Here is a 20,932-nt window from a genome sequence, read left to right on the forward strand (position 1 = left end):
CATCCCTGTAACCCCATCATGAGCTGCTCGTGCTTTCTGTGAGGAGCAGAGGTGGATGGGGCTGTGGTGAGCCCTGCAAAGCTCCTTCCTTGGCAGACATCATTTTCTCTGCGTTATTCCAAAATTAATCTCATCTTATTTACTTGTGCTCCCCTGACCTCCTGCAGCGTGTCACTCTCCTTGTGTGCTGCCTGAATGCTGTGTTTAAGCTGTCACAATGCGCGGGCCCTGCTGCGCTTTGGGGTTTAATTTACTGTTGCTGTGAGTAGGAATCAGTAATAAAATCAGCAAATAAAAAATATAACAAATGTTTTCCTCCTCTGCAGATGCTCCACGAGGCCAGACCAGCACCCACCATGCTGAGAGCCTGGGCAAAGCACAGCCTGGGGTGCCAGCTCTCTCAGTGGGGAAGCAGAGAACTGGAGTGGGGAATTGGGGTTTTTAAGGTGTCTGGTAAATATGATGTTACGGTGTGGCTTCTGATGGTAGCAGAGCACAGATTCCCATCAGCAGTCTCTGCTAGAGATTGCAATCTTCCTTTCCCACAGGAGCACTGTAATGCTGGCCACTCACCCACCCCAACATCGGGCATGGGGTGCTGCCAAGCTGCCTCTCTGTCTGTGATCAGGGCTTTGAGGGGAAAAGGTGATGCTAGCAATTGCAATAAAAGCATTTGCATGTATACAAAAGAAGAAAAGGAAAGCTAAACCAAAGCGTTACTAATGTCTTGGTTTAAATCTTGGTTTTAGAAGTGATGATACCATAAATCTATTTAATGTCTGTCTCAGGATTGTTCCTGGGGATGTGTCATGCCCTGCAGGAGCAGCCCTGGGCACACAGCTGGGGCACGAGCGTTACTGAGAGCTCACACGTGCTGCTGTCACAGGTAATTGGCTCAGCCTCCATCACTGTCCTCCGCTGCAGCTGGAGCCAGCAGGGGCGGCTCTTAATTAAATCTCACACCGTCAGGGGGTGAAGGACAGGAACGCAGAGCGTCACGAAGCAGACAGGCCTCCAGCTCTGGAAATGCCATTGGGGTCGTCAGCGAGGAGTGATGGTTCTCTCTGACGCAGCCTCAATAGAGAAATGTGCTGTGCTGAGCCTGAGCTCCCCAGGACAGTGCTGAGCTGAAGGCAGCACCCACCAGGTGCGAGTGCTGAGGAAGCTCCTGGAAATAGCTGGCTTTGGAAACCTTGTCCTTAGCTGTGCCATCTGCCAGTGGGTGGGCTCAGCAGCTCCAGCGGTCCACACTGTCTTTGCAGGGATGAGCACAGCCCCACACTATAGCGACTGAAGCAGTGTATAATTTAGGATCGAAAAACATCCCTAAATGTGTATTAATTATAAATATACCATAAATGACAGTCTATTTCCTTGAAGAAGTCACGCTAGATGTGATGCACGGCCCCAGAGGAGTGTGTCAGATGAGGCTGGTGCCCGGCTGAAGCAGCCCAACCTGCCTGTGTGTCCCCAGGCACGATGTGATGAGCTCTGTGCAGTGCTCACAGTGGTGGGCAGCTGTGAGCTGCCCTAGGAGCTCTGCTTGCCTCCAGTGCCCACACCCCACTGTGCTTAGGGAGGAAGAGTGTGGTCAGCTGGCACTTCTGCTTCATCTTGGGCAGGTGTGCACCCATCTCCTTCCAGATGCAAAACTCAGTTTCCTCGTGGTGCCTCTGTGGATCATCTCTGTTCTTGGGGTGTCAACGCAGTAAGGCTGCATGGCTCCCCCGTGCTCAGATGTGGCAGTGAGGGGTACGTGTGCTGGCTTCCTTTTCCTCAGCCCCATCGTGGTGCTTCCATCTGTCACCTGGCGTGGATCTGTTCCTCTGGTGTGTGACACGGCAGGCCTGGATTGGGAGTTGAAATGGTTGGCTTGCTGCAGAGCTGGGGGACACCAGGTAGTCTCCAAACCACTGCCCCATGGCTTGGCCATGGTGTTAAATCTCCTGGTGGCTGTGAAACCCCTCCATTCTGCTCATTTCTCTGCTGGAAATAGAATGCTTTTAACAAAAATCTGAAAAGCCTTTAGAACTGGGCTGGTAATGTGATGCACCCCTGGGATTTGGGGGGTAATGAGCTGGGAGGGAGCTGTTGCAGAGGTTGTGTGAGCATCACAGAGCAGTGCCAGGATGTGGCTGTGGGGCTGCAGCACATGCTGGGTGGTTAACATTTCAGTTCCCAAAAGCCTCGCAGAAGCACTGGAGTTTGCACTTCTGGAGTCTTTCTCCGGTGAGAACGATGCACCTTTCAGTGTTCTTCATGTGTCAGGAAAGCCAAAAGTGCCAAAGAGCTGCCATTTTTTTTACTCTGCAGCCATTCCTCAGCACAAAACGTGTGGCAGGAAAGAACTTCTGCTCCTAACCGAGGATGTGGTCAGCTGTGGAGCTGAGCTGGGGGCTTGAAGGCAACCCAGCCGGGGAGCTGAGTCCAGGCTGTGCCACGCTGCTGAGGAGCTGCTGATTGAGCACAGAAGGCAAGGTAAAATGCAGAGCCTCAGCACAAAGGCTGTCATGTCTCTCCAGAGCAGATCCCACCCAGGGCCCTGCACGTGTCCTTTCTGCAGGCAGCCCAGACCCCATAGGACCCTCTTCCTCCTTTCCCCATTCTGCCCTATACTGTATGTGCTGATGCACAGAGAGGAGAGCTCCCAAGGGAGCCATTCTCAGGGCCACTGATGTTCTTCCCGGCGTGCTGCTGAGCAAAGGGGGACCTGGCAGGGTGGGAGCTACACGAGTGCTTTGTATTGCCAAACTAGGTCATGCCGTGAACTCGAGTGATGTTGCAGACAGAGCTAAAAATACAGGCAGAGCCGAGCGATTCCCCAGCAGCTGTGAAGGGCTGCAGCCCCACTGGGTCAGACTTTGACCTCAATCCCAGCCCCATCCAGGATGGTCTGCAGGGTCCTTGGGCTGCTGTGATGGGATGATTCAGGAGCAGGTAATAGAAAAGCTCACCTGGGGCTGCAGGGCCACAATCAACACCCCACCCCCCCCGGACACATCTCAGCTGGTGGTATAAGTCCTTGCAAGGCAACTTGCAGTGGGCTGTTTGGAGAGCCCGTCCTGCAAAATCTGGGCATCTCATCACCAGCTCTTCACCTGTCCCAGAAAACAGCCCCATCTTCCTGTAATTATAAATATGTGAATTTTTAGTTACTGCAAAATAACATGGAGGAGAGAGGACAATGCCTTAACCCTAGTCCGATGCGAAAAAAAAGAAAAAAAAGAAAAAACACCACCAAAGCAAATTTTGTTCCCTTAGGAGAGTGTTTTTGTTGTAGTGTCACATAGGGAGGGCATCAAGCAGGTGTGGACAGGTGTGGGCTGTGCTGCTGGGATCAGCATGGCTGGTTTCTACAGGGGAGAGCTGCTGGAAGGCTGTGGGCTGGAGCCCTCCGCAGCCCCACGGCTTGCAGGGACCCACAGGGCAGCTCAAAGGCTTCTTCTGTCCCTTCTTTGGCACTTTGGTTGTGCTATTTGTGGTCAGCTCTCCTTGTGCTGCAGGAAAGCACAGGCAGCTCAGTGCTGCTTTTCTCATCCTCTGCCTCTACTTTCTGCACCTGGAGCCAAAGCCATGTTGCTGGAGCACTGCAGATGAGATTCCTTCTGACTTACCTTCCCCTGACGGTGCCTGGATTTTTTTGCATTGTGTCTTTTTTGGATGAAACATTTCCCTCATCGCTGCTGGAAAGCTGGCCTACTTTAATTCTGCCAACTGAGATGGGTTTGTGCACGGAGAAGATCCCAGTTGCTCTGTACAACTTCTCTGTCACAGTTATTCAGCGCCAGTCCTTCTGCTTCCAGCAGCTGTATAATGCATCAGCTGTGTTTTGTGCTCATTTCTCAATCAATGAAAACATTGATTAGTGTCAGGCTGGGACCAAATCCCGCAGAATCCCTCTAAATCATCTCTGTGCGCTGATGACTCCTTGTTTGGAGATGGGTTTACAGCTCTCCATCCATTTAATGGGGGCTTTATTGAGATTGTATACAGCTAAATTTGTAATTAGGGTGTCATATGATATCAAGTCAAGCACGCTGCCAAAAGCTAAGCAAATAATGGCAACATGGCAACCTTTATCTACAAACTTGCAATTTTCTCACAGGATGAAACGAGGCTCATTTGACAAGACATTTTCCATTAGACCACACTGATAGGTATATTTTTAATCCTCAAATTCAATATTAATTGAATCCTGTGTCTCCATTTTTCAGTCTGAGCGCCGTGCCGGCCCGGCGCGCTGTTATGGCAGGCAGAGCATCCTGTTGAGCTTGGCATCTCCCCACGCTTCCAGCATGAGAGCACAGCTCAGCTTGGCACACTGCTGAAGAGCCTCAGGTGCAAATCGCACAGATCTGCTGATGGAGAAACTCCGCAGATCCACCAGTGCTGTTAGTGGGCCAGGGAGTATTGCACCACTTCATGTCTGACACTGTCAACCTTTCTAAAAGCAGAGGGGAACGGTGAGTGCCTTGGTGGCAGCAATGCACCTCTTCACGTGGAAACACCACGGCTCCTCTATGCTGGGAGATTTCTAATTTAGTCCAGGTGAACTGTGAGCAAGGCGGTGTCACATCAACATCAGCCCTGCCCTGAGCATGAGGATGGGCTGCAGACACCAGGGGTTGTCTCTGCCCAACACTGCTAATGCTCCTCCAGCAACATGGAACCTGCAGTGCTTCTCTTGCTCCTAATACATTTAGAGAACAACTTCTCACTGCTCGTGGCTTTGCCAGCCATGGATTTTTCTCTGTCCATTTACCTTCCTCTATCAATATCTGCCTCATAACTCACTTTGGTGATTGCTATGTATTGATTGGTCTTTATTACTTTACTCCTCTTTGTATATACTGTCACTTTGCTTCCAATTGCTGTTTTCAGGTTACCAACTTAGTGGATGGCTCTTCAGCCAAAATTATATTTTCTCGACTGTGCAGTATTAGCTTTTGTGATGTTTTGCAAGTTCCTCTGAAAGAACTGCTAATTTTCCCACTCTAACAGTTGTTGATTTTTCTGCCCTTCAGTTTTCCTTATAATTTTTAAAACCTTTGTGAAATCTGACTACTGGTTTCACAGGTGATGAAATGGTACTGATAAGCTGTGCCCTCTGAAGCAGCCAGGCGTCCCCCCGGCAGCCTGGTGCATCGCTTTGCTGTCTGCCATGTCACTCACCTTTTGTTTTGTCTGAGTTTTCCCACTGCTGCTCATGCTGACCTTCCTTCAGCCTGTGACAGAACTGTTGCTGTGGCTCTCCACAGCTCTTTACTTCTGGAAGAATCATTTCTTCTTTCAGCCTTTGCTCGTAGGCTGCACTTCTGCACCATGCTCCTGGTGTCTCTTTGTGCCCAGCTGGCCCAAATCCCCACCGTGGCCAGAACTGGGCCAGATCCTCCATCCCACGTGGTACCAGCCCTGTGCTGGCTGCACACCATGGCACACTGCTGCACCATTTCTCACACGATGACATCCACCTTTTCCACACGAGCGCGCTGCTGTTGGCTCCAGTTCTGCTGAAGATTTGCACACAGGTCTTGTGCAGCAGTGACAGATTCAGCTGCTGCCTGTCCCAACTCCTGGCCAAACCCCACTCAGCCCATCTGATTTCACTGTAGCAACTGGGACTGCTCCTATTCCTCCCCACAGGGCAGCTCACAAGTGGGGCACGGAGTCAGCAGAATGCAGAACCCCCTTCCACTGTGCACACACCATATCCATATCCACTCTTTTCCTGTGCCCTGGGCTATTATATTTGCAGATGTGGAATTTGTTATCCTTGGCAACAGGATCTTAACCTACGGCTCTTCGGTGGCTGCATCTTTGTGTGATGCCTCAGCAGCAACGGATGGTGCCTATTTTGATACATCATCACTGTGGTCAGGAGTTGCTGACAGCCCTGAATGTGTGTGCAGCTCCTGTGGGAGTGTCCCCGTGATGCTCAGAGCTGCTGCTTGTCATTAGTGTGGGCTCAGGTATGCACTTCAGGCCACAAAGGAGCTATGGAAAGCCCTGTAAACACAAACACACAATATGGCAAAGCCCCGCTCTCTTTTCCTCACCTCCCTTTCAGCTTCTCACTCCTTCTGCCATAACCATCACAAATAGTTTCCTTCCGCCCACCAGGAGGGAAAGGCTAAATGCAGCCCTTATCATCCTCCAGCTGAGCTCTCTGAGTCATCTTCCCTGCGCATTTCTGCCTTCTCTCCTTGCTCCTTGGCCTCGCTCTCTGCAGGATCAGCTCATGGCTGCCACTTCCTTGCAGAGCCCCACTCCAGGCAGAAGTGCATCAGAGCAAGATGGGCTCTGCCATGTCCTGGGCTGTGCAGAGTGTGAGTGCTGCATTTCCAGATCTGCCTGAATCCTAACAGTAATAGAAAACGTGCAGAACAGCAGATTTCATTCCTGTGCACAGCACTTTAAATTACAGCAAGGATTGGGCACGGTGCAGGGAATGGATTTGAGCTTCAGTGTTTGGGTGTTTACAGAGACAGCTCACACAAATTCTCCTCTAACAGCAATATTTTTCCTTCCATTTTAAATATAACACAGCCACTTTGGACTTCAACATTTCTCCTGCGGGGCTCCAACAATGTCAGAACAAAGTCGTGTTGTTATTTTGCCAAACAGTGAAGTACTGGGATGTGGGATGAGGCAAAAACTGAGTAATCACCGAATCGTTGAGCTGTCAGTGACAGCTCCTGGAGCTGTTTGGGAATCCCAACCGTGAGAGACCTCTATTGCTTTGGGCCAAGTCCTCACCTCCATGGCTGCTGAATGAATGGCCCCTGCCAGCGCTGAAGAATCCTGGAAGAAAAACGTGTCTCTGGTAGGTACAAAATCAGCTTCTTTTCACTGGGAAGGTGGTGCATGATGGGAACACATCACTGTGGGGGGGTGCATCCAGAAAGCATGTCACAACTTGGATAAGAAATGCTGCGTTGGTGTAGGTCACAGCTGTGCTTTGAGCAGGCAGCAGGACCACAGACCTCCAGAGGTCCTTTGCTTCCGTGTTTCAGTGACTGCACGCAGAGAGGTTAAGGAATATTTTCCCTGCATGAAATAACTAAGTTGTTTCCTCTGTTATGATGATTTGCTTTATTTATTGCAGTTTATTCTGAGGGAATGGCTTATGTCAATGTGAAGGCACTAATTTAGCCAGAAGGAATGAAATGTTGCCATCCTCCTCATCTTCCCTTATGCTATAGATGATGCTTGTCTGACTCCCAGGTTTCACTTATTTATCCCTACCTGTTGTATTATTTTAAGAAAATAAGAGAAAAATGATATAATGCTAGTCTTAAAATGCCCACTGTCCTGCTGGCAGCTCCCATGGATCTGAGATAAAGGGTCTCATCTAAATTCTTTGTCTCCTGGGCAGTGACTTCCTTTGCAGAGCTGTAGGAACACTCTTTTCACAGAATCACAGAATGGCTTTGGTTGGAGGGGACCTTAAAGAACACCCAGTTCCAACCCCCTCCCGTGGGCAAGGTTGCCAACCAGCAGGTCAGGCTGCCCAGGATCCCATTCAGCCTGACCATGAATGCCTCCAGGGATGGGCACACACAGCTGTTCCAGTACCTCGCAGCCCTTTGAGTAGAAAATTTTCCCCTAATATCTAGCCATAATCTTTTAGTTTAAAGAGATTCCCCTTTGTCCTATCACTATCAGGCCGTGTAAGAAGTCAGTTCCCCTCCTTCTTGTAAGCTCTCTTCAGGTACTTGAAGGCCACAACGAGGTTTCACCAGAGCCTTATCTTCTTCAAGCTAAATCAGCCCATCTCCCTCAACCTTTCTTCATAGGAGAGGTGCTTCAGCCCTTTGATCATCTTTGTGGCCTCCTCTGCAGCCGTTCCATCACCTCCATGCCTTTCTTGTATCGGGGGCCACAGACCTGGGTGCAGCACTCCAGATGGGCCCCACAAGGGCAGAGTAGAGAGGGACAGTCTGCTCCCTGTTGGCCTCCCTTCTTCTGATGCAACTCAGGGTACTGTTGGCTTTCCAGGCTGTAAGCATACCCTGCTTTTGAAATTAACCCACCCAAACAATGGACACAGACTGCAGCAATCTCCCGTGCTGCCACTATTTCCTTTGTTTTGGGTTTTTAGAAGCTCCTCTTACCTGTATTGATTGAGAGTATCTGCACAGCTGCTCAGTATTGTTCCCAACACTAGCATGAAATCCTCTGGTGGTAGCATTAGCACTAACAGTAGATGCTTGCTGTCAGTGACACAGGAGGCTACGATGGGGCTCACACTCCTTTGGGCTTATTGAGGGTCAGGCAGCACAGACCTGCTGTGTGCTCCCAGTCTGACACAGCGTGGGCTGGGAGCTGCCGTGAGGTGGTCAGGCTGCCTCCAAGCACTGCTGCCAACCCAGCTCTCCCCTCATATCCATGTGCTCAGTCAAATGGTCTGAAAACTGACTAAGGAGCAAGCAAGAGTTTTCTGCTGGTATGAAAAGGAGAGTGGGAGTGCACAGACAGTAATACAGCACAGAGCAATGGGAAACACTCTGCTTGTGTTCAAGGTGGAGTTTGGGAAAGGGCAAGGGGGTTTACAAGATGGAACAGTAATGCCTGAACCTTATTATAATTTATTAGGCCTGGGGCCTTCATCACAAGAAAGATGTAGAGCTCTTTGAATGGGTCCAGAGGAGGGCAACTAAGATGATCAAAGGGCTGGAGCACCTCTCCTATGAGGAAAGGTTGAGGGAACTGGGCTTGTTCAGCTTGGAGAAGAGAAGGCTGAGGGGAGAACTGATTGTGGCCTTCCAGTGCTTGAAGGGAGCGGATAAACAGGAGGGGGAATGGCTGTTTGTGAGGGTGGATGGTGATAGGACAAGGGGAATGGTTTTAAACTGAGACAGGGGAGGTTTAGGTTGGATATTAGGAGGAAGTTTTTCACTCAGAGGGTGATGAGGCACTGGAACAGGTTGCCCAAGGAGGCTGTGGATGCCCCATCCCTGCAGGCATTCAAGGCCAGGCTGGATGTGGCTCTGGGCAGCCTGGGCTGCTGGTTGGCGACCTGCACACAGCAGGGGGTTGGAACTGGATGAGCATCGTGGTCCTTTTCAACCCAGGCCATTCTGTGATTCTGTGACAGGAATAGGTCTATGTGTATATTAACAAGGCTGTGCATAGGAGTCTTCCTGGCTCCAGTTAACCTGGCACCAGGCACAGTTTGTATTTCAAAAATTATTTTAGCCTTCTGGGCCATGTTTTAAAGCAGGTTTGCTCACTGCTACACATTGCAAAAAGCTCTCAATCCAGGCTGGGTTTCTCAGTCTATTGTAATACAAATCTAATAAATAATAGGCAAGGCTGAGTGATGAGACCTTTGTGTGGTTTGCATATGAGCTTTTGGTACTGGGTTGTTGTAATGCCTGTGAGATCTGGATGGAGACATCAAGATTTCAGCCAGCAGAGTAATAGCTAATTGAGTGTATTTCAATCATAAGATCCACAGAAGGAAAGCAAACCCCACAGAGTAGAAGGAAATTGCATCTTAGAGTAATTTGAATGTGGGTAGATAATTAGGCCTATTTTTCATGGGAACATTTGCTGGGCAAGATAATGAAAAGGCCGGCAACATAATTTTCTTTAAGTAGTGTGATGCCTCCCGCCAGGGATGGGCCGTGCCAGGGCTGGTGCTGCAGTGCAGTGGGAGCCTGGGAAGGCATTGCCTGCCCAGAGGGGCTGTTTGATGGCAGTGCAAGCTGAAACCATCCTCCTCACATCCAGTGTCAGCTCACAGAAAGCTGGTAAGACTCCGGCAAAGGCTCTTGGATGAGAAAGCAAAATAAATCCCACAGCTTCGTCATCTTCCTCTCACTCAGAATGTCAGCCACAGCAAAGTCTGCTCTTGTGAAGCCAGACAGACCCAGGCCAATTTAGTGCTAATATGGGAATCTCCCAGTGGGAAACCTGGTTTAGAAGAGTTCTTGCTCTGAGTCATCTTCTGACCCCATCTGGAAGGGCCAGCAAGGGCTGACAAAGCAGCTCTGTAGCAGCTCTGTGGCTGGGGTTCAAGTGAGATGCAGCCTGGCTGTCCATGCCCATGAAATCCCCTGTGCCAGAAGATGATGCTGGTGCTGGGATTTTCCCTGAGCATTGGCTGCATGTGCTGCACCCATTCTGAAGGGGTGCAACAGCCCTCATATTTCCCCTTCCTCCCTCCCCACTTTATAGCTACGTGTGGATAGCAAAGCTCCACAGCTTGTTTTGATGTTGTTTTTTTGTATCTGTGGGATAGGAAGGTTCTGCTTGTCTATGTCTCCACACCCAGCTGAGTACAAATTCCCCCTTCCAAATCTCCTCTTTGGAACAAAGCTGCTTCTGCCTTGGCCTTGCTACAGACCTTGTGCAGGAACAGGCAGGTAATACAAAATAATGTTTGGCTTCTTTATAATGCTGGCAAAATGAGAAGACTTGGGCAAGTGCAAAGACTTACAAGGGTGGAGGAGAAGATTCCCTCTCTGTAACCTGTAGCCGAGGTGAGTGAACAAGGTCTAACACGATCTGATTCCCCCTCCTGCCAACACTGTACTCATTAGTGTGTCTGGGCTGGTACCTGTCACATAACAAAAAGAAAGGCTGAAGGGTGTATCCAGCCCCGATAATTACTGATTAGATTTTTAACTAAAAATAGCAGGGTAAGAGTTGGCCTTAAGATGGGTCTGAGTGTTCTGTATCCTAGCTGGTTCAGAACTGTTCATAATGATCAGAACTATCTTTGGGACTGTATTTGAACAAGCTCTTATTTTCTGATGCCAAGTGCATGGCTGTTTAGGAACAGATCTGTCCAAGCGAATCTGCTCAAAGCAAAACCGTAATTCTTGGCTGACTCCAACTTGTTAACTATTGATATTGCTTCTGTGATGTATTGCTTAATTTTAATTATTCCAGTTTGGGGAGAGTTATTTACTTATAGTGCATCATTAGAGTGAAGTTTCTAATCGATGAATTCAACAGGAACATCTCGAAGTGACTAAATTAACCAAGTGGGAAGGTAGCTAGGTGATAGTTTAGTGAACTCCTGGTACCTGGGAGAGCTTGAGCTTCCCACTGCAGTTGGACTCAAGATCTGTTGTTCTCCAGCTCTTTCCATGCACTGCTATACAGATAAACCAGTCAGCTCCTCCAGCTTCCCCACCACCTTGGTTTTATCACCATCTCTCAGAGCTGTTCTGACTTGGCAGAAGAGCTGAATTGGGATGTTGTGACATATCAAGCCAGTGTTTTGCCCTTCCATTATCACCATATTCGAGCCAGTTGTTTCATGCAGAATGACAGGAACAGAGGGCAGGAGGCTAAAAACATCCCTGCCTGAGCCAGTGCTCACACCACTGCTGGTTTAAGCACAGCAACTGCCTGGGAGTACCCCCACTGCTGGTTCATGCAGCAGTGTACAGGAAATGTCCCTAGGGTGGGGGTCCCACATCTCCCTTGGCACTGCTACCCTGTTATTCTGCCCTTGTTGGTAAATAAATAACTGCCAAACTACAGTCACCACACATGGCCAATCAAATATCGTGCTTTGTCCTGGTTTTATGCTTACCACACTGTGCTGTTGCTTCCCATGAGACTCCTGGGTTTGCACTAAACCCAAAGCCAGCGATCAGCCTGTGATGCACAAGTGCAGCTTGGGTGGGGATGAGATTCAGATGAACCTGGGAGAAAAAGACATTTCTGAGGATAAGGATCAGTGCAGAGCCCAGTGCTGGGCTCTGCAGCTACGGCTGTTTTTCTCCTGTCTGCCTATCTTTGTAACTATCTAGACTGGATGTCCTGAGCCATTTTATTACTTACTTTTTCACTGTCATGTGGTCCTTGTATAAATCTTTACAGCGTCTCATGTATTATGACTCCGAATACCTCAGCATCATCAGCAAGTTTTGTCATTCCTTTTTTTCACTCCATTTTCAAGATTATTTACAAAAACACTGAAGAGTGCAGACTGAAACTCCCCTAAAGAATGGCAGTAGATTTGAGGTGTTCCTTTATAGAAAGAAAACTACCTTTTTTTCCTTTTTTTTCTCCAATATTTCAGTTGTATCCAAAGGCACACCAATATTCTATCACTTTGTCCAAGAGTTACCTCAGACTTCACAGTCTGTAATAACCCTAAACCCTTCCTATTTGTTATCTTGCAGCTCTCAGACATGGAGGCTGCCATGCACAGTGGTTACATGCTACAATTACGTAACTAAATTTTTTCATCTGGGTTCCTCATCCTGAGCACTTCAGTGAATGCCACTTCAGCCTGGTGAATTTGTACTCTCCGGTTTGGCTATTTTTTCCTCAACTTCCTCAGCAGGCAGCTTGAATGTAAGTCAAATCCTGTGTCCTTATACAGAATTTTGGCACAGGCACTTCTCAGAGCTTGTCCTCACTGACTACAGTTGCAAAACATCCACTTTGTTCTTTTTCTTGTTCCTACCTTACCTCCTGCAAGAGCTCTTGTTGCACCATGGCCAACTTCTGACTCGCCAGCAGGGTTTCTGTGCTTCGTGTGTTTGAAGAGCATTTATTATTATTTGGTTTTGCTTTTTGTGAGTGGTTCCTGTAACTGTTTTCTGCTTGCCTTATTTCCATTTTATTTTATTTTATTTTATTTTATTTTATTTTATTTTTTAATTTAAATGGTCAGGATACACATTCTTTTGCTCACTTGACAAAAAATTACTTTTTTAAGCATTAGAAGACTGCAACCTTAATATCTGAAAGTCAATGGCCCTTCTCATCTTAGACCTAACAAGGCATAGTATTCAGGATCTCACATTAGACTAATACATGTTTTTTGGTCTGCAAGGATTCTGTGATACCAGACTTTTCAAGCATGACACATTTATATAGATAAAAAATCATCAGTGGCTAGGATGAATTTTGCCTGTATCAGGTTTAGAGTGTTTCATTTTCACCAGTGGGAGGAGAGCATTTCTCTGATGAGCTACGATTGTTTTTGAAGCAGTTCTGGGGTGTGCTCCCCTAGCATGGAGCAAGCTCAGCAGGAAGCCCCACCAGAGGAGGTTTGGGGTAGGGGCACAGGGACTGTGATGCTCCCTGCCTCCTCGGCCCGTTTGCCTACATGCATCTGGAAGGCCTGTTGCCATGGAGAAGTGATGGGGAACTGTCTGCCTGGCTCGCCTGACTCTTTTCCTAGCATGAAGTAAAGGCATTTCGCCAGCTTTAATGAGCTGTAGGCGCTTGGCACAATGGCTGCATCCCCATCTTTGTCACGTTGGGCTGCCCGAACCCCCAGATACCAAGAGAAACCTGAAAGCAGAGAGGAAACCCAAAGTGTAGGTGGGGAAGGGAGCAGAGTGCAAGATGGAAACTGCAGGGAGATGGGCCAGTGCCTGCATGGGTCAGGGAGTGGTGGAGCAGGGCCCTCCGCAGGGGTGCACAGGCACTGGGTCTGAATTGCAACAAGAGAAATTCTGATCAGTCAAGAAAAAAAGCCTTCCCTGTGAGAGTGGCATAGCACTGAGATGGACACTGGAGATCTCCAAAATCCAAAAATCCAGCCAAGCTCTGAGCAGTGCCTTGAGGTGAGCCCTGCACTGAAGCTTGCTGAGTGATGGATGAGGGCGAGTCCAAAAGAGCTCCCAGAGGAGCACAGGTGAGAGATACTGGCCTGAAAGTTGGGTGAAGGTGGAGGCATCCTTCTCTTACATTTTGGAACTGACAGTACTGAGCACTGCTTCACTCACTGTAACTAATTGCATGGTTCACATACACAGCAGTTGTTTTTTTAAGGTGTTCCCTAAAAAAAATGGATTCTCTTTTACTTTCTGCTGGAGAAACACTTTGCTGTACAAAAAATAAAAATAAAAAATTAGGCGGGGTGGCTTATGACTGTTAGATTTTTAATGGGGATCTTCTTCTGTGAGAAGAAATCCAGTACATTGATGCTGGGTGTTGTTTTGGATCTGAACCATATCACTGATGGGAACTTCGGGGTGTTCCCATGTAGATCTGGGGGGGATTATGTCAGGGTTAGAGTAGAGACGTCTGTTGATTTTCTTCTTTTCCAGAACAGCATTTTCTACCACAAGCAAAATATTTAAATATTATGGAATAAAGAGTATTTTTTTCCTCCAGTTATTTGTTAAAAAGAAAAGTGGGGGTAAGCACAGTAAAAAGGCTTGGACTGTGGCAGTGTTGGATGTTTGTGGCAGGGTTAATAAGGCTGGGCACTGAGTTACACAAGCAGCTCTACCATCCTCACTTCCAGCACACAGGACTGAGGCACACCTGCCCTAACTCCTCTCTGATATTAGCACATCGCAACGAGATTATAGCATTTATCACCTCATCACTTAGTTCATCACAGCCGAGCTCTGCTCATCCTGCTTGGGCTGGATGGGAGAAGTGATGTCGGTGTGGGCAGCCCTGACAAGTGAGCAGGGCACGGTGACCAGCTCTCCTGGTGGCAGTGATGGAGAGGCTGATGCCATTTAGCAACTCTCCTTCAGTCTAAACTAAAAAGCAGGGTGATATCTTCATTCTATACACAGGGAACTTTTTCTCTCACGGCTGGTGTCTAAGCAGAGATGCATTTCTGTAGGTTTGCTATTCATGGTGCCTTGTGTGATAACACCCACAGCGAGATCCTTGTGTCCGTACACAGTGGAGCAACAGGGTTTTCTGCTCTCTAAATGACTTGCTTTGCTTTCCAAGTTGTAGTTTAATAGAACCAAATAGTTACAAGAACTCTTCAAGAAATTAAGTCTGTGTTGAGTCCCCTCGCTGCAAGAAAGACACTGAGGCCCTGGAACGGGTTCAAAGAGGAGCAACAAAGCTGGTGAGGGGTCTGGAGCACAGGCCTGATGAGGAGCGGCTGAAGGAGCTGGGGATGTTCAGTGTGTAGAAGAGGAGGCTCAGAGCAGACCTCATTGCTCTCTATAACTACCTGAAGGGAGGTTGCAGCGAGCTTGGGGTTGGCCTCTTCTCTCCTGTAACTTGTGATAGGACTAGAGAGAATGGCTTCAAGTTGTGCCAGGGGAGATTTAGGCTGGATGTTAGGAAATACTATTTTTTTGAAAGAGTGTTCATGCACTGGAATGGGCTGCGCAGGGACGTGGTGTAGTCACTGACCCTGGAGGTGTTCAAGGAACATTTGGATTTCGTGTTGCGAGACACATGGTTTAGTGAGAACTATTGGTGATAGGTGGATGGTTGGACTGGGTGATCTTGAAGGTCTTTCCCAACCTCGGTAATTCTGTGATTCTGTTTTCCAGATTTTCCATCTCTTCCATAGAAGCTCTCTGAAGGGCAGTGAGCCAGTGACATACTCAGGTAAAGAAAAAACAAGGCAGTTGGAAAGGACCCATAAGGATCATGGAATCCATCTCCTGGCTCCACACAGGACACCCAAAGATCAAGGAGTGGCGTTGCCCAGCCACTCCTTGAGCTCTGCCAGGTGCCACGACCACCCCTTAGGGGAGGCTGTCGCAGTGCCTGATCACCTTCTCGGTGAATGACCTTTTCCTCAGTAGCTTCAGGTTCTGTCGCTGTCACCAGAGAGCCCACCAGCGCCTGCCCGCCCTCACAGCCCTCGGGGCGCTTCGCAACCGAGCAGCGTTAAACCCGACGGCGCGCACCGCCTCACCTCAGCGCAGCTCCGCGCCCCTTCGGGCCGCCCGCCATGATGTCAGGAGGCGGGGGCGGAGGAGGGAGCCGGCGGCCAAATATAGCGGCGCTTCCTGGGCGGCCGGCCGCGCCCCGGCCCTCCCTCCTGCCGCAGTCAATGAGCAGGCAGCGGCCGCGGCGGAGAGCCGCACTCGCCGGGGGCAGCGGGGCGGCATGGCGGGGCGCTGAGCGCGGGGAGCGGCCCGGCACCCGGCCCCGCCGCGGCATGGGCGGCCTCGGGCTCGTGCGATGAGCGCTCCTCCGGCAGTCGTCCCCCGCGCGAATATGGGCACAGCCGTGTCCAAAAGGAAGACGCTGAGGAACGAGGCCATGTCGTCGGTGGCGGCCAAAGTGAGGTGGGTGGTGGGATGGGGGTGGGGGTCGCGTCCCCATGAAGGCGGTTCGTCGGACCCCGCCCGGGGCTGAGCCGTGTGTGCGGGTCACCGCTGCGCCCGCACCGTCCGAGGCTCCGGCAGAGCGAAGCTCTGGGGCTTTGCAAACTGTCAGTCTGCTCGCCGGCTTTTAATCGGCTGAAATGCCATCCGTGTGCCCGGGGGCAGCGTTCCTCAAGGGCTCTCGTTCTGCTGTGTGGGAAACCTGCTGCGGGAACATCCCTCAGCCCTGGGAAACGCGCCGCAGACCCATCGGATCTGCCCTCTTCTGCAGTGCCCGGAGCCGCCGTGCTGAGCAGTGGGAGGTTTGGGTTCTGTGGTTGTGCCTGTCGTGCTTGCCTTGCAGCGTAGGGTTTCGCTGACTGTGCTTATAGCCCGTGGTGCCTATGAGTGTCAGGCGTAGGACATCCTACAAAACGTGTTGGTGGGTGACCGCGCTTCAGTTTACAAAGCCATCGCGGAGGAGCTGTGCCCATTGCTGGGCAGGACGGACTCGACCCTCCTGCCTCCCTGCAGCTGGGTGTCAGGGCATGGAGCAGCTCTTCAGGGTCCCTTCCAGCGCAGCTGTGTGCTGGGCAGGTCTGTCCGGGGCTTTGCTACATCCAGATGAGCTCTGTGCTGCTGGGGAAAAAAGGGAAGAAATAAACTTTTCAGCTGCGTTATGTAACCTCCTTTGTGTCAGACAGAATTGCTTCGGAACAGCCTGGAGTCATGTGTAGGGCTTGATCTGTGCTGCTGAGAGATCCGTCACCTCTGTGAGTCCGGGGCTCAGCATTGTGGCATCTCGCTGTCCATGGAAGGTCTGAGGGCTTGAAGGGAGCACCACCAAAGCTGTCTGAGTGGTGCTGTCCTTTTGTGTTGTAATTCTGGAGTGCATCTGAAGAAAGCTGTCCAGGCAGAACCTGGAACTTCTCCCCACGTTGCAGTGTGCTGTGTTCATAGCTGAAAGAATGAGCGCTTTTGGTGGTGTTCAGAGGCTCGGCAGTGAGATTCTTTTTGGCAGATGTCAGCCAGGTGGTTGGAAAGAAATGACATAAAATGCACCTTGAGTGCTGTAATGGGGCTTTGGGTGTAGGATTAGACAGTCAGGCACACAAACAACATATTCTGTAACAGGCGAGAAGATTTCAAATGGTAGTGTGGGTGTTTGAGAGCAGCTAGCGCATTTGGAATGCAACTGCCCACATCAGGATGGGCACACTACTCGTGTAGTGTGAAATCTGCAGAGTTCAGGTTCTGGTTTGCTATGTGTGTGCTGCAGCTACTGACAGGCGGCTGCTGCTGCTGCGTGGGAGCTCGGAGGTGTCTGGTAGGGGTGTGAGTCGTGGTGCTTTGACCAGAGGGGTTGGGCGGGTGGGCTGTGAAACACGGTCCAGCAGGCCATTATGCAGTGCTGCTCTGTCCGGTTCAATGAATGTTCAATTGAAGAAGCCTTTGGGGAGGGCAGGGAACACGGGGCGCCTTGTGTTGCTCCTTTGTGTGAAGGTGGTGCTGGTGGGGAGCAAGCACTGCTGGTTTGGCTCTTACCTGCACGTGTCAGCTTCTGCCCCGTGCAGTCACAGCCATCCTCAGCATTTCTACAGCAGACAGCATCCACCTGCTGGAAGGTTTCTCCAAGCTTCCCAGTGCACACTGTCTCTTCTCCTCTGTCCTGGGTCCTCCTTCTGCATCCCACGTATCCTCATCTCATTTCTTTACAGAGAGGGCTTTGCAGGATGGTAAGTAAGGCACACAAATAGGCTGCTCTGCCCTTCCCCAGAGGGCTGGGGGCTTGGATCACCTATGTGGGTAATGCTGCTGCAATGATCTGGCCCCCTCCGTTTTCATGTAGGCAGTTTTAGGGCCTTGCATTTGTGCTGCAGGGAGAGATGCTCTGGGATTGTTTCTCAGCAACTTCTGAGCTCTGCTGTTCGTATTTCACTTGGGGCAGGTGACTTTTTGAAAGGAAAAAAATCACATCCTGAAATGCACTGCAAGTCCAAGCAGCTGCTGATGTATTTTTATTGCATGCAGCTGGAGTATGTGTGCACATTTGCCACTCTTACTGAGCAGGGAGCATCGTTTGTTTGCTGCTGTGAGGGATGTGATCCAAGCAGAAGGTGCAAGCTCCCAAGCTTCTTCAATTAAAATCTCTGCAGAGCTGCTCAGGGGATCTCGTGTCCCCGGAGAATTCATTAAGCTCCATGCAGTGTGTTGTGTGTTAGGACTTTTGCATAGCTCCTCAAAAATAATGGCACAGTTGCTCTGCGTTAGCATCATTGGGGGCGTCCATGCTGCTGTGTCTTCGGTTTCTGCGGTCCTGTCCTCTCCTGAGGAAGCTGCAGCACACAGCTGGCTCAGTGGCATTGCTTTGCTCAGATTTGAATTGTGTGGCTGTGAGATCTTGCTGTCATGCTGTTTCTTTCACATGTGTGCTTTTTTTCTGCCTTGCAGCTCCTGGGGCATGCCTGCGGATGGCAGGGATGTGTCCTTGTCCTTGCGTTGTGACCTTGGTGCTGCCCCTCTGCCAGCAGCTCTGGCTGCTGTGCTTTGGGTGTCTGCATGTTCCCATCAGACCTGAGAAGCATCGGACGCGCTCTCCTTGGCTTCCTTAGCATGCTTTCAAGGGCAGAGATGAACCAAAGCCTTTAGAAATAGCTTTCTCTGTCCTCACCGCCTTTAGCCCTACAGAACGATGCTGACATCCCAGATGTGGCAATAAACTCCACTGCAGCTCCACTTGGTACTTCTCTGATTTGTAGCTTTCTTCTGGGGAATGCAGCAGTGCTTGTAGAGGACATTAGGCTTCTGCTGGATGTTCCAGAACTTCTCCTTGGTGTGGTTAGCACAGGACATGTGAATTGAGTATGTGCTTTTTCTTACCTAGTGTCAGGACTTCGGTGTTTCTCCCTTGGAGAGAGGAGAATTCTGCCTCGCTCCTCCTTTGCTGACTTTGCTGAGGCCATAGGGTGGTTTGAAACAAGTCCACAAAGGCTCAGAAAGTGTCTGTCTTGTGCTGACAAAACACTGAGATACCCGAATGCACTCCTTACCTCAGGTTTCTTACTGTCGAGTCATTTCTGGCTTAGGTCAGGGCTCTTAGTGGAGTCTGGATTCCTTTTTTCTGCTTGTGAATTTTCCCGGGGATGGTATGAACTCTCATGTTCATACAGAACCTGCTCTGTTCTCTCTCCTCCTGTCAGAGCTTTGTAAATATAAATTCCTCGGAGACGGTGCAAACTTTGACTTCAAGATCTCAGCAGTGGTTTTCCTTTTCCCGTGAGTGACAGTTTTTCTGTTACTTAGCTATTGCAGAAGGCCAACTTTTGTCAGCATGATGCTGCCATTGGGTTTAACCACTGTGAGCATCAGCGGTTTTTCTGTGATGGAGCTGCTAAGGATGGACATGCTGTGGTGCTCCCAGGGCTGCTGTTGGATGTAAGTCCCAATGGTGCAGGGCTCTCTTGCTCCCGTTTTTCTGATGCACAGCACTGTCACATGCTGTCACAACAGATTCCTGCAGCACCTCCTGGGCACTGCTTCTGAACGTCCATGAGAAGGTGTTCGTTCTTTTCTCTTTCCGTACAACACTTCTCAATACTCTGACTTCTGCCTATCCTGCTGCAGTGCTCAAAATGGAGTTACCACAGTGCTTTCATGTATTTCTGAGCGTTTCAGTGCACGTTTTTTCACTTACTTCAGTGTCAGTTTAGAGGAGTGCATAAATTTGTGTGCATCAATTTCCCGTAGCTGCCAGTACATATCAAGGCTCCTTTTATCCTGTTGATGTGATTATTTCAGAGACATAAAGGCTATTCCACACTCATCACGCTGTAATTGATATCTCTGTTATTTGGCGGCTTTCCTCCTTCTAGCAAATGTTTGTCTAAACCTTCTCTGCTTCTCTGCCAGCTCTCAGTCTGTTTGTCTTCCAGACATGGCTCCAGCCCTGACACCAGCACTTTGGTGCTGAGAGATGCCTGCAGAAGGGCGGCTGCCTTTGCCTGCGTTGTCCCACCCCAGCCTCCGCACTGGAAGTAGTTCTGTTGGAGGAGAAGCCAAAGAAGATGGTAGTGCTTCCTCTGGGGCACAGGCAGCATTCTCCTTGCTGGTTGCACTCAGTAGCTCACTGCACCAAGGCAGTGGGCCCTGGTTGATGTCTGGTTAGATCAAACTGTACTGACTGCGTTATGTGCGGGTCTGGTCTGTCACCAAAATGAAAACCTTCCTCTGGATGAGTCAGGGCTGAACTTGTCATGGCATCAGCTGACTGCCTCTCAGTAGCTACCTGCTCATTTGTGTGCTGCTTTCACAGTGTCACAGGCTATAGCTCATCTCCCTGTGTCCATGTAAGGCACCTTGCACTTCATCTCACTCGTGTGAAGCAAGTTTCTTTTTTCCTTCTCTTACAAGTTAAATCGTATGTCTCTTTCTAGCCCAGCAGAAGTGTTACTGTCCAGAGCCATCAGAGGGCTTGATGGGCTTTGGCTATAGTGACTGAGATACAGAATAGAGCAGTTCCCAGCTGCTTGAGTTTTGCTCTGCTTTATTTCAATCATGTCAGCAAATAGCCAGGGAGGGTGAATGGCACATTAATGATGCCGGCAGGTGCTGGCAAACTGGGCTGAGTGAGCACAGCGAGGGCAGGGAAGGAGGACAGAAGGCTTGGCAAGATGAGGCCAGGCATAAGGAACGAGAGTGGCCATCCGAGTCCCCTTGGCAAGAGGCACGTGTGGGCATCTGTGGGAGATCTGCTGAGCCACAGCCTCAGTGGCACTTGAGAGGCAGAAATGTAGAAGGGAACCACTGAGATAATAGGCAAACAATTAGTCTGGAGTTTGCAGTGTAATTGGCTGGAAAACCCCCATCGCACATTGTGCTGTGCAGGCTTCGCTGGCTTATTAACTGTCACTGGAGAGCTGTGATCAGGCATC

At 49.8% G+C, this 20,932-nt stretch overlaps 1 protein-coding gene and 1 long non-coding RNA gene across 7 annotated transcripts in view; one reads left to right on the forward strand and one right to left on the reverse strand.

Annotated features, from left to right (window-relative positions):
* Positions 1-10,298: 10,298 nt before the first annotated feature.
* Positions 10,299-15,658, reverse strand: LOC146543110 (uncharacterized). Its single transcript, XR_014887316.1, has 3 exons — positions 15,608-15,658; positions 11,552-11,663; positions 10,299-10,564 (listed from the first exon to the last, which is right to left on the reverse strand). It is a non-coding gene; the product is annotated as an uncharacterized LOC146543110 (long non-coding RNA).
* Positions 15,659-15,690: 32 nt separating this feature from the next.
* The window catches only part of NSMF (NMDA receptor synaptonuclear signaling and neuronal migration factor), a 42,391-nt gene continuing 37,149 nt past the window's right edge, over positions 15,691-20,932 (forward strand). For 5 of the 6 annotated variants that reach the window (XM_085239544.1, XM_085239547.1, XM_085239548.1 and 2 more), the window contains exon 1: positions 15,691-15,983. In XM_085239544.1, the coding sequence (XP_085095670.1) occupies positions 15,877-15,983 (107 nt within the window). In that variant the 5' untranslated portion in view covers positions 15,691-15,876. The remainder of the gene's footprint in view (positions 15,984-20,932) is intronic. The other variant, XM_085239546.1, reaches the window with a different exon arrangement.

This window comes from Meleagris gallopavo, chromosome 19, assembly GCF_905368555.1.
Source record: "Meleagris gallopavo chromosome 19, MGAL_WU_HG_1.1, whole genome shotgun sequence".
Taxonomy (NCBI): Eukaryota; Metazoa; Chordata; class Aves; order Galliformes; family Phasianidae; genus Meleagris; species Meleagris gallopavo.